The sequence below is a fragment of the Lolium rigidum genome, chromosome 1, assembly GCF_022539505.1.
Source record: "Lolium rigidum isolate FL_2022 chromosome 1, APGP_CSIRO_Lrig_0.1, whole genome shotgun sequence".
Taxonomy (NCBI): Eukaryota; Viridiplantae; Streptophyta; class Magnoliopsida; order Poales; family Poaceae; genus Lolium; species Lolium rigidum.
Genome location: NC_061508.1, coordinates 4,322,690 through 4,339,870, shown reverse-complemented (window position 1 = coordinate 4,339,870; position 17,181 = coordinate 4,322,690). Strand labels below are relative to the sequence as shown.

The following is a 17,181-nucleotide window of genomic DNA, read 5'->3' as shown; positions in this document are numbered from 1 at the left end:
TATGGTCTTTATCTCCGGTAAAAGGAGAGCACTCAACCAAGGCTAATATCAAGCTACCGCGGCTATCGAGAACAAGACGACAGATCAATATGACCAATCTCTACTATTAAGAGCAAACTGGTGAATGCCCGGTGTCACATTTTCAGGATGGACAATAATACCCCCTTCCCACGTCTTTATCCTACCAAGATGATTTATCTCAACGCAACATGTAACAGCTTATCCGCGTTTTTTGTGGTCAATATCTCGCAACTACTCCCCTTCGGCCGCCCCCAATCATGCGAGCGCCCTTCCCAGCCGCCCTCCACCGCGCGAGCATCGCCGCTCCTGACCTCCTCCACCGCGTGCGGGAAACTCACCATGCTCGCCCGTGTGTCCGCCTAATAATCCCCTGCCGCCGAGTCACCCAACCCATCGCTACTGCGACTCGCCCACCCAGTGGCCACCGCCTGCCCAACGCCCTGCATCTGCATGCCAACTTCCCGTCCCCTGCCCACATCGTCGACTTCACTGCGGCCCATGCTGCGCCTAAGTTGTGCCCTGCCTCTGGATCGTGCCCCTCGCACGGTGTGGCCGGCCACCACCGCCACCTCCCCGCGTGATTCCGCAGACAAGGGTCTGCACTTGGCACTCCTACCCACAAGAGCCACCGCCAGCGCCGTCATTCTTCGTCCAGCTGACATGTTTCTCTTTTTTTTTGGGTCGACAGGGGACTCCGTTCAGCATCATCGTGGGGTCGAAGGCGTGGCTGGAGAATCCCGGCGAGGCGTGAGTTGACTGCGAGGTACCAAGATCAGGGCAACAACTTCACGGTCGCCACCACCAATGGAAAAACGGTGAGTGAGTCTGCACAGCTGATCCCTGTAGCTATTCGCTGGCTCTGTAGCAGATTTCACATCAAGTTATACTTTGTCCTAGGAGTCGATCAGTGCCTACCAACTGTTTGTGGAATTACTTTAGTGGAATTGCCAATGCGAGCTATTGTTGCTTACAACTGCAGAAAACATCCGGACGAGACGAGCCTGCTTCTCATGATGTGTATGTGCCTTCACTATGCGTATGTGTGCTTGCAAGAAAGGGCAACTAATGTGTTTCTATTTTTAGAGATCTCTGAATAAGATTATTAGATCTGTAGTTCTATTTGGATGCAATAAGCATCTTGATCCCTCATGACTCATGTACTGGTGTGTACTGAATAATCTAATGTTCAGTGGAAGACAATATGATGATTTTGTTCGTCTGAGTACTAAATAATCTTCTAATTTGAACTTGTATTGATTTTATATTGATAGGTAGATGTATTAATTTCTAGACTGTGTCTATCGGTGGACCTTTTTAGAATTTTCTTGGAATTAAGATATTACATATTTCTTATTTACAGACAAATTTTAGATTTCTGCACATTGGATTATTATTTGCATTGAATTACGTCTAGCTAAAAGACGGAAATTTCCACATAAATATTCTATTTGGAATACTATATTTGCTAAGCTAATGTTTGTCGAATCCCACTCAGAGGCATAATCCCATGCTCACTAGACTAATGTGATTGTTCACCCAGTGTTGGGGCTTAATCTCGTGAGGCTGCTGGTTGAGAACAAAATAGCTGAATTCTACCCTGAACTGGTACTTCATCCTATGAGAGCCCTAGACTATCCTTGCATCAAATATGCAGTTGAGCGAGCTTGAGCAAGCCTTTGTGGAAGGGACCTACAACTGATTAATCAATGGTCGAAAAGCTGTGCCATACGAGATATACCCGATACCTCTACTTTATGGACCTTCTTGCTTAAAATAATAGGTGAATGAATTTATATTATGTTTTCTACAGTGGCTCATGTGTTGATGTTCTTGATTTGATTGTGTTCTCTACATGTTTCTTTGTAGGGATGAAATAGCTGATTGCGAGTGTTTGGGCATATGATCTTCCAGGTGAATGATGCCATTGAACAGCTTCAGGAGTATATACCGACATCTGAAAGATATTAACTGCCGTTTACTCCGTAGCGAAGCACGGGCATTCTGCTAGTTTCTATAATATCTCGGGTGAATACGTGAAAAAGTGTTGCTTAGCTCAGTTAAATGGAATAAGGAAGAGAAAGTCGTTTGCTCTATGTAAGGACTCGCCACGTGGGGCGAGCAGGTCATTGGGGTCAGCCCTTTAGATCATTATCTATAATCTTCCACTAATTAGCAATATCATATACTAATATAATGAAGGTTTGATTGATTTTATTGGGTCTAGATGAACCCGATTGTTGTATGGCAGCTCTGCCACTGGATATGACGATGTGTAACGAGCGTGGCGGAGTAGGGGAAGGTACAACAATGTGAGTTGGAGGGGTGTGGCAATATGAAAGATGAGATGGCTGGTGCGAGTAACAGCAGTGGGTGGCATTTAGCGGTGGTACATATTCGACCTGGCGGAAGAAGAGATTTTGGTTGTGTTAGGGATAAGGAACATTTTGTTGAGATTATTAAGGGGCAATTTTGATACTTTAAATAATATGACACCTATTTTGTTGACTAATAGAAAATATTTGGGAATAGACGGTGGATGCTATTTTTGCATTAAAAAGCCCAGATCTGAGTGGTATATTGACACTTTGGTTTTTCATTGGCTGGATTCTGTAACACACTTGTTTTAACGAGTAGTGAAATTTTGGCAATTTGGTTTTCCATCCAGCAGTTTCCCCTCCTATGCTGATATTCTCTCTCTCTCTCTCCGTCCCCGACCTCCAAATCCATCATCCATTCCTCGCCGGAATTCTGTCAATTTAGCTCTACGCCATCTCTGATCCCATACGTCTACATCGGAGAAGAGCAGCTCGCACCAAGCGTCCAAGCTCTCAACCTCGTGCGATTTGAGGAGAAATCCGGCAGTTGTTCCCGCGGCATTCAGATCGCCATGGCTGCAACGGAGTCGGCCCGTCGGCGCGGGCAGAGGAAGGCAAAGGAAGCGGCCGTGGGCGCGGCCGCGAGGGCGCTGTTCTACCCGACGCTGCTGTACAACGTGGTTAGGAGCAAGGTCCAGGCCGAGTTCCGGTGGTGGGACGAGGTCGACCAGGTGAACTGCCATCGATCGCCTTTCCAATAGCCTAATTTCCAGTGAGATGCCCTACTAGGTCGAGACTGCCTACTAGTAGTTTTTTTTTTGTCAGATGAGCAGTATGTAATTTTAGCCATAGCAGTGTACTTTTAAATGCAAATGCGTTATCAATTTGTTCTAGTTTAATATATAATAGTAACCTCTATCTAGAAGTAGAATGCATTATTTGGAGTGAGGAGAAATATTCATCTGTAGGGCTGTCAGAATTATCAACTACATTTCTTTGTTGGTGGCAACTAGAAAGTAACATTTTGGGCGCTGAGAACTGGGACTTTTGAGGTGATTCAGTAACAAGGGTAATCTCAGTAACCTGCGAAAGGCAGAACTCCATCGTGAATTGAATATATCATGTTTAGGTGCTCTCCATATGATGTTGGTTCCGTTTTCAGTCTATTCCTTAGTCTAGCTTTGACGTGTTCTGACAATTCGAAGGTCACATGTTGTTTTCTGGTAAGCTGTTAACTTCCTAACAAGCCTTGCTACTTTGATGCACATGGGTAAAGGCTGAACCGGCTATTCATGCACCATGTTAGCATATCTATTGGATTTCTAGAATTGAGCAAAGCATATCGTTTAACTATTTTCCCTTGCCTCTGATGTTAGGCTGTTGGCTAGTCTTAGTGCTTAAGTGCTTAGGCAATTTCAATGTAAACCTATTCTAGATTACTTCTAATAATTCATATATACAGGATTATGTACTGCTGACTAAGGTCTATGCCTTTATCGTTGCTAATAGGTAAATCACGGCTGACTGCACTGACCAGACTTTCGAGCCTGTTTGAAGCTAGTTTTTTTCTCCCTAAAGCATGTATGATCAGAAATCATATCTGAGATGCAAGCTAGAAATAGACCCATTCAGTGCTATGATCGATGTACAATAGGGTTGAAGTGAGAAACAAGTGTTTTAACTTCCATATCTTGATTAACTTAAGTTAAAGTATATGTGGTACATTTGCTCATCTGCAATTAAAATGTACTGGCTGTTGCTTTTTGCTCAGTTTTAGACACGGTTTCACAGTGTGCCAGTTTCCTCATTTGCAATTATAATTACTAATTACTGTGATCACAAGCATGGCATATATTACAGATCAGAGCCCTGTGTACTTTTCCATGGGTACCGATATACAGATTTAGATGTGTGTATGTTTTCCTTCCGTTATGCATGACGTGATTGCGGAATTACAATACACAGTTCTGTTGTAGTATATATTTCATTTTAAGGAGATGTAAGCCTATAACTATTGTTAATGTTCTAACTCCGACCTGATAATGATAAAATGGATCAATCTCATTGATCTAAGCATTGTCCTCTTTACCAGTTCATTTTGCTTGGAGCTGTTCCATTCCGTAAGGATGTTCCACGCTTGCAGAAGCTTGGAGTACATGGTGTTATAACTCTAAATGAACCATTTGAGACTTTAGTGCCGTCATCAATGTATCAGGCAAGTTGCTCATCTGTGCCTTTATTTGTAAAAAATACATGAATAGCATTTGACAGAGCCTTCAGCCCTTCATATTTGCGCTGGATTTTATGTCCATGCTCTGAACATAATTGCTGCAAGTGGAGTTATGATTTATGACCAACTGGGAAATCCCATATGACACAAATGTTCACCTGTTAAATTTACAGTCTCGTGGAATCGATCACCTTGTTATACCTACAAGAGATTATATGTTTGCTCCATCACTTGTGGATATTAATCAAGCTATTGATTTCATTCATAGTAAGTGAGCAACAAATTACCCCAAATTGATTGTTGTAACTAAGAAAATATTTATTTGATTGGCCAGAATTGAATATGTATAGGCCATTCACACCTTCACTTCTTGTGAGATATGGAGATTTTAGATGATAATTCTTCATGCTTAATCAGGAAATACATCCTGCGGTAGAATGACATATATTCACTGCAAAGCTGGGAGGGGACGGAGTACAACAATTGTCTTGTGCTATCTGGTAAGTTCCTATGTTCTAGAGAAACTAATTATGTCAAACATTGAGCTGACAAGTTCCCATGGTGGGAATGGTTTGATATTGAGACTTTTGTGCCTTCGCGGTTAGGACTCACGACTCGAAAAATCTGTAACGGCGCTATTCATTAAATTTTCCGTTCCAAAAAGCTTTCACTAAAATCACTGTTTCCACACTTTTGCAACGATGACCACCAAACTGTCTCTAGTTACTTATAACCTGTATAGTGGGAATAAAATTATCGCGCACCACATAGTTGGAATTAATTTTGTATCATTTTTCAGTGGGGATTTTTATGTTTGATTTTTAACAGGTGAAGTACAAGAATATGACACCTACTGCAGCATTTGAGTATGTGCGGTCTAAAAGGGCTAGAGTGCTTCTTACCCGTTCTCAGTGGAAGGTATGGAGACATCCTAACTCATTTCTTCCATTTCTGAACTACAACTCATTGCACTAAGAAGATTTTCTTATGCCACTCTCTCGAGCTGTGTTGTTTCTTGGATGTGAAACGTTTCATACATTTGTCCCTCTCCTAGTATATATAGATCAATCGAAGTTGCCTGTGATAAGTAGTTCATAGTCAACATACGCTGGTGATAATTAACTGGAAAAGACATATGCGCACTTCAGCGCCCATCCCATTATTGGGATATACAAGTCTTTGTTAAGGAATTAATTAAACTTGCTTCCGTCAAGCACAAAGCACAAAGCGCAAAGCGAACATGGCTGCCACATGCCAGGAAATATGTATGTTCTAACTATTTGCCGCTAGACCAAATTACCTATAGCCTATATTCCATATGTATTTTATTTTTTAGAAATTTTCTGATTTGATCATTTGGTGAGCTCATATGCTATTTGCAAATCAATGCTGCTATCTGTAAACTACTCGGATCGTTACATGCTAGCTACTAATGCTGTATAGCTGCACTAATGCAGTGTGGCCTGTGGACCAAACTCACTCCCAGTGGACCCAAATCCAGCCCACGAATTATAGAATGAGTTAATACGAATTATGTATTTTCCAGCGGTGCGATGACTGGAGAATTACGAAATTTTGTAGGTGGTCTTGAAAGCTAGGTAGTTTCGAATCAAAATAGACAGTTTCTTTTGTAACCCCATGTTGATCGCTTGACAGAAGATAGTTTATATTAATACTCCTTGAAAATACTTATTCTGGTGCCTCTGATGATGGCAGGTGGTTCAAGAATTCAGTACAAAGGTCGTTGGAGCAGCAGCATCTAAAACAGAGGACGTGGTACTCTCAACTGAAGATGGCTCTGGCTCGCCAGGAGTTATCAAAAATAATGCCAGCTTGTCTTCTGATAAAACCACCCCGTTGAGGCCAATGATGAAGATGCTGTCATGTTTGCTTCCTTCTCCTGTGAGATCTGGCAACTCGCTTTCCCACGCCGACCTGCACACATGATCCTAGCCTTGTGCTGGTCCTGATCACAAGTGGTTTGTCAATGTGGAACCGAAGCGATTGCGTTGTCAGGAAGATCTTCCTAAAATGTGCAAGGGATAGTTTCGCATGTTGTTCATCCTTTTTCTCATGTGTTTCGTTTGGTTCTTGCTCAGTGCACACACATCGTTTGGGGCAAAACTGTACAGTTTGCTTCCCTGGCCGCCCTTGTGTAAGTTTCAACAGAATCGGGACTTCCAATTTGTGCAGCAGGCGCTTAAACTTTCAGCGCCAAAACATATACAAGCCATCAACATTTATTTTTGTTTTAGAAATACCGTATGTAAACCGGCATAGTAGATTCTCACATAACGTCGACTGAAAACTACTGAATTCATGAAGCTTCGGAGTGGATGAAGCCATCAATCTATAACTGAAGCTCCAACTCTGCACTTTTCCTTAACAAAAAAAAAAAAACGTTGCCGATTTTCCTCTGGATGGATGGCAGCGCTTGGAATAGTATGTTTGAGTGGGTATCGAATCTCGTTAGGAGATAGTGACCCAATTTGGATTAGCAATACCGGTGCTCCAGTCCTGCAAGTTTCAGCGACGTGCCTTCCTGTCGCCGTCCGAATTCGGATCACCCGATCGCATCTTAAATTAAGATCTGTAGATAGATAAGTGATGAGCGGGTGGGGTCACCGACAAATCTCGTAAAACAGAAGAAAGCTTTCGGTTTTCCTTCTTCTGAGACAGCTGCATGTTGCGACACCCTGTTGCCACTTGTAATGACACATTTTTTGATGATATTGAAATTCCTTTCGCCCAATTGATTGAGGCAAACTGTCCTCCGCCTTATATATATAAAAAATTCTGATTCCTCTCCTCCTGTCACGGTAGCATCTGAACCATGTGTACATGAGGCTCCTCTAAATTGTGAAAATTCCAAAGCCAGTTTAGTCTCGAACTGATGTGACAATAGATGTGAGAGCGACTTATAAGGGGAGTTGATGTTGTTTCGTTCTAACATACTTATAATCAAATAGGGCATTGCACCACACACACACACACAGCACGACACAGATTTTCGCGTGATTGTTAGTATGAATTTGATGACAGCGGCCTGGTATGGCTGCACCGAATACAATTCTTTTTTGCTCAAGTAGTAGAAGAAAACCCGGGCAAGGGATACGTTTCGTTTATCACTTCTCTATCTAGTGAAGCTTTTCCAGCAATCAAAGAAGGAAAAAAATTCGAATTCACAACTTCAATTTGATACATATCATTTAGTTCAAGAAGGTTTTGGAAGTGAGAAAACAGGGTATGTCTCAATTGAATGCAAGTATGGAAAAATGTTATAGCGGTAAAAGAAAGAATAAGATGCAAAGGAAAAGCGTCCAAGAGCACCGCCTGCTTCTAATAGGCCATGCACTATATAGATAGAGAAAAGAAGCAAACCTAACTTATTTGGTAGGGAAGCGAACGACACAACCCAACCACGCAAGTTTAAATTCCTAGGAACATACATTTAGGTTCTTATTATTCCAAAACAATATCATTCTAAGTGAGTACATAAGAAGTGATCCACTTTTTTCGGGGCTATCAATTCGTAATTTTTGAATCTATCGAGTTAAGCCGAAGAGTTCTTATCGATGGAGTCGTTTGGCACCTCGATGTCGACTCATCACATTGTGTGGTTTCTCTGGCTCTAGGCCATATGATCTCCGTGATGTAGAATAGGGGATCAATAACAACATAAGAAAAATTAGGTTTCAAGTTGTTTTGGTTGCACAATCTCTCGATTCACATTTTTATATGATAATACATAATACATTCAAAATAGGTGGAAATGATAGATTGGGGAAGATGGTCACACTTTGGAAGAGAGACAGACACCCCAAATGAAGTCGGGATATATACTTTTGTACAATTAATTATCTCCCCCCTCTTAATTCTATTTAAACATGCTAAAAATGTGTTGCTACTTTATTCAGGACATTGGCTACGATGTTAGAGAGGTAACTTTGTCCATTTAATAAATGTGTTCCTGCTAGTGTTAATGGGCCAAAATAGTTGGATGCATAATTAGCATTGTCCAAGAGAAGCCAACAAAGTTACTCATGAATTAACTAGAATTTGCTTTCCTGATATTTTTTGTGTTTAGGTCGATGAATCCCCTAACTTTATTTTTAGCAAACTTATAAACGATATAATGATTGTTGGCAAATAATAAAATCTAGATCAAAGTCTTGTTGTTTTCCTAATTTTTTTTTGGCTAGATAGTTGGATGCTGCTATATAAGAGACCAAGAGATTCATGATTCAAATATTGAATTTACTACATATGTCACTTCTAAATTGACTATTGGAGTGTACCAACGAGTAGATTGAAAGCCTGCACATGGACTGCAATAAAGTTTCCCAATTCAACACACTAGATGACATGCATGGGGAAGTCTAGTCAACAAGATAATGATTCAAGCACTACTTCATTTTCGGGGGTGAAAAATATTGTTCTAGCCTTTGTTAGTTAGCATCAACGAACTTGCATCGTTATCTTGTTGAAGGTGTCACCTCCTTGCTGATGTACTAGCCTTCTCAGCAACCAAAATGAAAAATCTTTTTTTCTAGAATGTTTAGCTGGAATTGGCCGCAACGACGCAAGGACTTGTTTTCTCTTATTGAAGGTGTTGATGCGGAAGAAGTTGACTTAGTTGTATGTGTTATTTCTTATCTTGTAACAATTCTACCATAATTGTATATGCTATGTAATATGCATATTGATGTATATGGTCTCGTTGCCTTGCATCCACTTCAATAAAAAAAGGTTGTATATATCTTTTTAATGCAGAGACAGGAGGTTTCAACCTCTTTTTTGAAGAAAAAAAATCCTAAATGATTTCTTGTTTTACCTCATACGACTGTTTTGTCCTTCCCTGCATCACAACCATGTCATGCCTTGAGCATGCATCAAGCCTTCACCAATCTTGAATGCTATCGTTGATTGGCAACATCATTGGAAATCTGTGTAAACTTTAAGCAAGAAATTGTTGTGATAAACTTTAGGGGTAATAGTGTATTGCCTAGAGTGTTGGTATGCATCGTCTAACGATGTTAAGTTGTACTACCATGTTAGTAAGTTGATAGGGTCGTTCAGTTAAGTCTCAATGTTAATTATTTAGATTAAAATATTGCATATCAATGCCTGCTAGAGCCATTTTTTATATTGTTTAACCAACATATTTGGGTAATTATGTAATAACTGTGTGTCCATAACATCACCCTCTTGTAATTTTCATAAATTTGTGTTTTTTCTAAATCATGTGGATATCGAACATACCTTGGTATTTATTAATAAGTATTCATTTTTTGGGCAAACTCTATTGAAGACATTTTTCCAACTAGATGAATCCTCTTTTTTTTAATGAGCATTTAGTGTGTTGCCAAATTCTTACAACTCGATCACTTTTGACCAAAATCAATATAGATTGTTAGATGCTTCAACTCTGCCCAAAACTAAATTCCATTGCAAATTTATGGCAAAACCAAATCCTAGAGAAAAAAATGTAAATGCATGTATTTTTTGTGGGACAATTAAATCATAAATATTCATTTACATAATGTTTCTTAAAAAATACCAGATTCCTCTATTTGGACACTTATTTCCTTGAGCGCACCTCGTGCATCATAACTATAACACACGAGGGTCGATTAAAGACCTCGCCAAATATGAGTTCATCACAACGTGCTAAGCGTTCATTCCATAGTCTCCATATGCTGCTACTCTTCCTTTTCTTCTTCTTCTCAATCCCTCTCCCTCTCCCTCGTCTACAATTTATTGCTTCTCCTTTCTTGCATCAAGCTATGAGGCTACCTCCTTCATCGACATCTATTGGTGTGTCACTTGCCCTAACCACCTCGCTCTTTCGTCGTTCACCTTAATATTCTCCATTACTCTTCTCCTCCTTCTGCGATCACAGTCCACTGCACTCGTCTCAGAGGCGACATCTAGTCAGGATTTAATCCGAAAAACAGAATTTTAAAAAATTGCACCCCCTCTATGAGGCTACCTTCTTCATCGACACATACGTGTCACTTGCAGCAAGCTATGAGGCTACCTCCTTCATCGACACATATTAGTGTTGTCACTTGCCCTAACCACCTCGCTCTTTCGTCGTTCGCCTTAACATTCTCCAGTACCCTCGCCTCGAGGCAACATCTAACCAGGATTTAATCAGAAAAACAAAATATTTGGGCACTAGATTTCTTGAAACAAAAAAAAAAGAAAATTGCAGCCCCTCTCCTTTCTCTCACCACCACACGTTGCTCCCACGAATTTCCCCCCAATTCTCTAGAAACATAAAAAGCAAAATGAAAAAAAAGGTAGGGTTTTCCAGGTCCTCTCTCCCACAGACCCACGCAGACACACGCAACCGATATATTCCCCACCCCACCCAGCCTCAGCCGTCAAGGCAGCCAGCCAGCCAGCCAGGTCCAACCAAAGCAATCAGCCCAGACCGCGTGCGATCCAAGCGCAGCAGCAGCAGCAGCAGCAGAGCGAAGTCGCCGCGCGCCGGAGAAGGAGGAGGACGATCCAAGATGTCGTGGCAGACGTACGTCGACGACCACCTGATGTGCGAAATTGACGGCCAGCACCTCACCTCCGCCGCCATCATCGGCCACGACGGCAGCGTCTGGGCGCAGTCCCCCGAATTTCCCCAGGTAAACGCCCCGTCTCCCTTCCCCCACCGGTATACCATGTTTCGTCCTGCCCGCGGTTGACCCGCGCTAGATCCGCGCGCGCCCCGCCGGATCGGGCGCCGCCGAGATGAGATCCGGATCTCGTAGCCGAGAGCGCGCTGCCTGGAGGGTAGGATCCGTTTCGGGGTGTGCCGTGGACCGCAGCCCGCAGGAGCGGCGTTGTAGGTTGAACGCTGTGTACGTAGACGGTGGAATTCAAGCACTTGTTGCCGGATCCGATTTCGCTTCGCTTTATGGGCGTGGTGCGGTCTGACGCTTCCGAGCATGCCATTAGATGTGTTAGTTCTTACTGTTTGTTAAGCCTCCTCAGTGATGGAGTTAGTCCTGGCAATTCAAGCACTTGTTGGCTTGGCATGCTGTCTGATATGCTCGGTTTATGTGGATTCACGGAGCTTTCATACGTGTCTTCGATTTGAATACAGTTTTAGCCTTTTAGTCTAACGTTACCTTGGGTTGACTTGTATGGTTTGTTTACCCACGACGATGCGGCTGTATCACTGTATGGTGCTGGTAATAGCTTTCTTGTCTCAGCAGAGACGGAGTTTGCATTGGGAGCTAAATAACCTGCCTTATTGAGTGCCCATCACATTTTTATGTGCACAGTGTTGTTATTATGAGTATTTTCTGCCTTATTTTTGTCTGGTATATGGCTGAGCTTTTGTGTTTTTTGCTTCCGAGTGTTGCAGTTCAAGCCTGAGGAGATCGCTGCCATCATGAAGGACTTTGAGGAACCTGGAACTCTCGCACCTACTGGTCTTTTCCTTGGAGCCACAAAATACATGGTGATCATGGGTGAACCTGGGGTTGTCATCCGAGGAAAGAAGGTACAATGTTCTTTTGGGGAAACTTTATGCACACTCTTGTTGTTTGTTACCAAACAAACTGGATTAGTGTATGCCAACAACATCCTTGTTTAAACCTTAGTGGAGGAGCTATACCGCTTTACCTCATTAATGTACGCATGTTCATCAGATGGATTCTCTCCGCACATGATCCATTATAAACAATTGTGATTAGAAGTTCATAGTTAAATGGGTAATAATGCTTTTGCTTGTATTGTGTAGACTACAGCGAGTTGTAGTCCCCAAGTCCTTCAAATATTTGCTCAAGCTGTCGTAGAATCACAGCTATAGCCATTAACTGGAAAATATGTTTGTCCTTTATCTGTAGTGCAACTGCTAAGTTGCTATTTGTGGGGCTTCCAGTGATACTTTTCTTCTGATATTCTCCATGCATAATACGTTTCACAAAAGCTGCATGATTTTGTATTCAGTTCTTTCTGCTATGTTCTTGTTGATATTGCCTTTTTTAGCAAGAAGGAAATAATTCATACTCATTTACTGTTTTCTATGTATCTTCTAGGGCACTGGTGGCATTTGTGTCAAGAAGACCTGCCAGACAATGATTCTTGGCATCTACGATGAGCCCATGACTCCTGGCCAGTGCAATATGGTCGTGGAGAGGCTTGGCGACTACCTGATCGAGCAGGAATTCTAAGCCCTGATATGTTTATTTTTGTCATCTGGGACTAAGTATGCTCCTCGTTTGGTCGAGTAACCTGTGGGCTTGCATATGCTCGGCGTATTGCATGATATATGCGGTGAATAATTTAGCTTGGGGTTTGTTGGTTGGTGTCGTGTCGGGAAAACAAGAAGATTTACTTGGGGTTTTATGTTTGACATCGTGTCGTATCAGACTCAGCTACCTTTTCACTGAGTTATGTACATTTGCCTGGTCATGGTAACTTGTGGGATTCCTGCTGTTTGCGTATTGAAAATGATTGCATTTTTACTGGGGCGCTGGCCCTGGTACTTGTTTTGTTGCACTATTACATTTTTAGTTATCATGGTCTCGTATCAACAGTTGAGAACTTAGAGCGGGCCAGTGTTAGATGACTGGTGCTGGCAATTCGCTCTAAAAATTAAGACATTTTTCGTTGTTTGATAGTGTAAAATAATTTCTCCAGTTTGCTGTATGGTTCATACGTCAGAACCAAATCAGCTACTCACAACCAAAACATGCAGTAACATCACACACCTCCTTAGACTAATCATGTGGACTAATATATTTCCTCGTTCTAGAAAAAGTGAAATAAAATAGTGTTGTATTTATTAGTATTATCTAGATGGTGTAAACAACCAATCGAAACTACATTGAAACTAACGTTCGATAAAAGGAGCAAAATTACTTTTTTGCTTTTGTTTTTAGTGTTAAAAAATTAGAATATAGAGTATTTTAGAATAAATTTTTAGGTTAGAATGTAGAATATTTCAGAACTGAGCGAGTAGGTAGTAACACCATACACCCTCTTCGAACAGTACGGGTAATATACTACTCCTTCCGATTCAAGGAATAAGACGCTTTCGTTTTACATGATTTTTGTATGATAAAAATTATTTTAAATATATAAAATTGTTTGTATGAAAGTAGCATCATTAGAAAGTGTTTTTCAATATCAGTCCAATTATATTAATTACATATAATATAATAATATTTAATTGCTTAATTTTTATGGTTCAAATTTGCCTTTATAATACATGTATGCCTTATTTTTTGAGACGGATGTAGTCATACCTCAAAACGTTTCGGCGTCATGGTTTGATAATAATAAATCATGGTTTGATAATAATAATAAAAAATATGATAACTAGCTATGTTATCAAGATAATATGAGTATACACATAATAAATAACACAACATATGAAACTACACATAAATTAATATTCACTATGAGAGTAGTAAACACACAGTATGTTACTACTTGTTCAAATTACTCACTATCCAGTTTAACATAGGTAATAACATCATACACCTCAAGACGTTTTGATGATATGACATGATAATAAATGATGAAAGATATACTTAAAGTAGTAACTAGCATAACATCACACATACCAATACAAGATGAGTTTTAACGTAATAAATAACACAATACATGAAACCACATATAAGTTAGTACCCACTATGAAGGTAGTAACTAAGACTAGTAACATAGCATATATTACTACTCTAAATTACTTCCCACTATGGGTAGTAATTTAAACTAGTAACATGACATATGTTACTACTCTAAATTAGTCTCCGCTATGATCAGCCTTAGAGTTAACAAGTGTCTTGCTTCTATAACTTGGCACATGATTTCATATACAAACTTTGAAGTCTGAAGGACACAAACTGAATCTTCATCTGAATCTTTTTCAGCCAGGTTTTCCGGTTACTTAAAATTGTTGACCGTCCGTGACCTACTATTTCTTAAGAGAAAAAGGCCAAAAAGAATGTATATCTTTAATAAAGTGCAGGACATCAAGTTTTATAAGGAAAGAAAACTACAATCAACCAGTGGAACCAAAACAACTACTTGCCTTAGAAATTCAACAACAAAGAAAACAAAACCAAAACCTTACTATGAGACAACATTCAAAAGCTCCCAAACAACTAAGTAAAGAACATCACTGACAAGAGATTAACTTGTCAATGCCTACGGATTGTAAACTTAGAGTTTCGTAGAAAGTAGAGGGCAAGTAGATCTCGAAGGTTCAGCCAAACAAAGGTGCTCAACTCAATATTACGGTGGCTAGGTTACAATGATTCGATCCTTTCTTTCTACCTCGGCTTCCCCTTTATATAGGAGGTGAAGCCGAGGTTCTTTCGTATTGTACAAGTTACAAATTATCGGGTCATGCTGAGCCTTTCCTATATTGATACAAGTTTCCTATTACAACTCTACTTTCCTAACCCGAAAGTGTTTAACCTGTTGGGCCTCCAAAGTTTCGAGTTCATGGGCTTCCTGCGTTCCCGTAGACCAAGGGTACTTATTCGACATGTTTGACAGGTATACATATGTCAGTAGCCCCCGAGATTTTACTTGAATCGTAGAGTCGAGTAAAATCTCCATCATACATCTGTTTAATAAAAATTTCAAGTTATATTCAGGTTTTACTTGATGTATATTTTTTTACGGGGATAATGGTAGATGAGGCTAGTTCATCTAACGGATTAGGTACCAGTTAATTGCTCTCGTGGCAAACCCGCATAAACCTACATCAAGCTCAAGTCTCTGGACTCGAACCTGGAATACTGGTGTAATTCGACACATGCCGCTTCAGGATTTAGCGTAAATCAAATTCCAGCTTATTTTATCGAGTACCCAACTTGTCCGTGAGGATTTTTCTTCACATATGTTGATGTGGATAAAGTGAGAGAGCGCATTCATGTGCGATACCACGTCACACAGGATGGATCCTGGGGTCTTACCTTCGCAAACTCCTTTTTGAATCACGGCATTCAGAGTTTTTATCGTGGCGGACGCGTTTTGAGAATATATTGTCGAGTGCCTTTGTACGGCTTATGGAATTCCTCATTTCCTCGGGTTGATATATTTATATTGAATAATATCTTGATCTCCCGATGGGAGTACACGACGAGTTATGTGTAACTCGAAAATGTACGTAAAAATTCTTCGAATTCAACTCTATATTGTCTTGTCATTTGTCTCTTTCTTTTCTCTTCTAGATATCAACGGGTGCGCGACCAGCGCTCCCGATGGGAGTAGCCCCCGAGGCTACAACCGAATATTTGCACTTGGTTGTAGGCTCAACTTTTGTCAGTCGACCAACCCTCTACTTTTTATCCTTTCCTTGTACTTCTATATTTTATCGGGTGCGCGACCAGCGCTCCCGATAGGAGTAGCCCCCGAGGCTACATCCGAGTGTTTGCACTTGGTTGTAGGATAACCTTCTATTATTTAATCACCTTTTTTTATCATCATCATATCATCTTATCAGAAGTATTTTCGATACTTTTGATAAGAGTAGCCCCGAGCATATGAACAGGTGCTTGCAGCTGAACATAGGCTCCCGAGATTTACTCCTTACTATATATTTCTCTATTCAATCAAACATTTCTACCATCATGACGTTGATGTTGATGAAGACCACGTATAACCTCCTCGGGAAGACACGTTCTATGGTGGACCACTATTTTTGTGGGCCCATTTTTCTGCCCTTCGCCCACGCCGTGCAAGTGGGACACACACGTCCTCCGATATTCCTGGCACGCTCCTAGTAACTTCCTCAATCCATAAAATCTTTTTTATTATGTGGCCACGTGTAGGGCTCAAATTCTTCCTGTGTCCATCCAAGGACCGAGCTTCATCGTCTTCCAGGTTATAAAGGTCCTACCCCTAGGGTCATTTTTTCCTTCTGCGCCACACACTCCATTCTTTGCCATTGCCCTAGCTCTCTTCCTCCTTGAGCACCTCCTACGCCCAGCTTCCTCTGCCTTTTCCTGCTCCTCCGCTTCGGCACCATGCCTCCCCGGACCAAGCTCACCAAGCACGTTGCCCCCGGTACTAGAGAACGCGTGGACAAGAATAAGATCTCCGGATGGGAGAGGTCCAAGATCTCCGCACAAGACCGCCGCATGGTCAAGAACTTGGGCAAGTTCAAGAATGAAGCCATGCAGATGCCAGGGGATGAGAGTTCTCCCCATCCTCCTCAAAGTTTCCGGGTAATCTTTACCGACTTTCTGCTCCGGGGATTATCTATTCCTTTCCATGAATTTCTCTGGGGTCTTCTGTTTATTTACGGGATTCAGCTGACCCCCAACTCTATCCTCCACATTTCTATTTTTATCACTCTATGTGAGTGTTTCTTGGGCATCCACCCCCACTGGGGCATGTGGAAACGCATTTTCTACCTCCGTCGCAACAACTCGAAGAACACCATCTACAATGTAGGTGGTGTTTGTATCTGTGTTCGCCCAAAAGCTGGCTATTTTGACTTGAAATTCGCCGACTCTGTCCAAGGATGGCACAAGAAATGGCTCTACGTTAAGGATGAATCTTCGGATGCTCAAGAATATGGCCTTGCCCCTGTTCATTCGTCGGAAGACATTCAGAGCCGCAAATCCTGGGATGCAGAAGCCACAACCG

At 41.3% G+C, this 17,181-nt stretch overlaps 2 protein-coding genes and 1 long non-coding RNA gene across 3 annotated transcripts; all 3 read left to right on the top strand.

Annotated features, from left to right (window-relative positions):
* The first annotated feature begins 521 nt into the window (after positions 1-521).
* Positions 522-1,037, top strand: LOC124666371. The gene is made up of 3 exons (XR_006990886.1): positions 522-616; positions 710-836; positions 919-1,037. It is a non-coding gene; the product is annotated as an uncharacterized LOC124666371 (long non-coding RNA).
* Positions 1,038-2,651: 1,614 nt separating this feature from the next.
* On the top strand, positions 2,652-6,824 carry LOC124666360 (phosphatidylglycerophosphate phosphatase PTPMT2-like). Its single transcript, XM_047203696.1, has 6 exons — positions 2,652-3,067; positions 4,429-4,551; positions 4,740-4,833; positions 4,984-5,066; positions 5,395-5,484; positions 6,283-6,824. Exons 1-6 carry the CDS (start codon positions 2,909-2,911, stop codon positions 6,511-6,513), a joined length of 780 nt encoding a protein of 259 aa, XP_047059652.1. The 5' UTR covers positions 2,652-2,908; the 3' UTR covers positions 6,514-6,824.
* Positions 6,825-11,003: 4,179 nt separating this feature from the next.
* LOC124684835 (profilin LP04-like) lies at positions 11,004-13,042 on the top strand. The gene is made up of 3 exons (XM_047219088.1): positions 11,004-11,210; positions 11,936-12,073; positions 12,612-13,042. The coding sequence occupies exons 1-3, from the start codon at positions 11,088-11,090 to the stop codon at positions 12,744-12,746; spliced, it is 396 nt and encodes a 131-aa protein (XP_047075044.1). The 5' UTR covers positions 11,004-11,087; the 3' UTR covers positions 12,747-13,042.
* Positions 13,043-17,181: the final 4,139 nt, after the last annotated feature.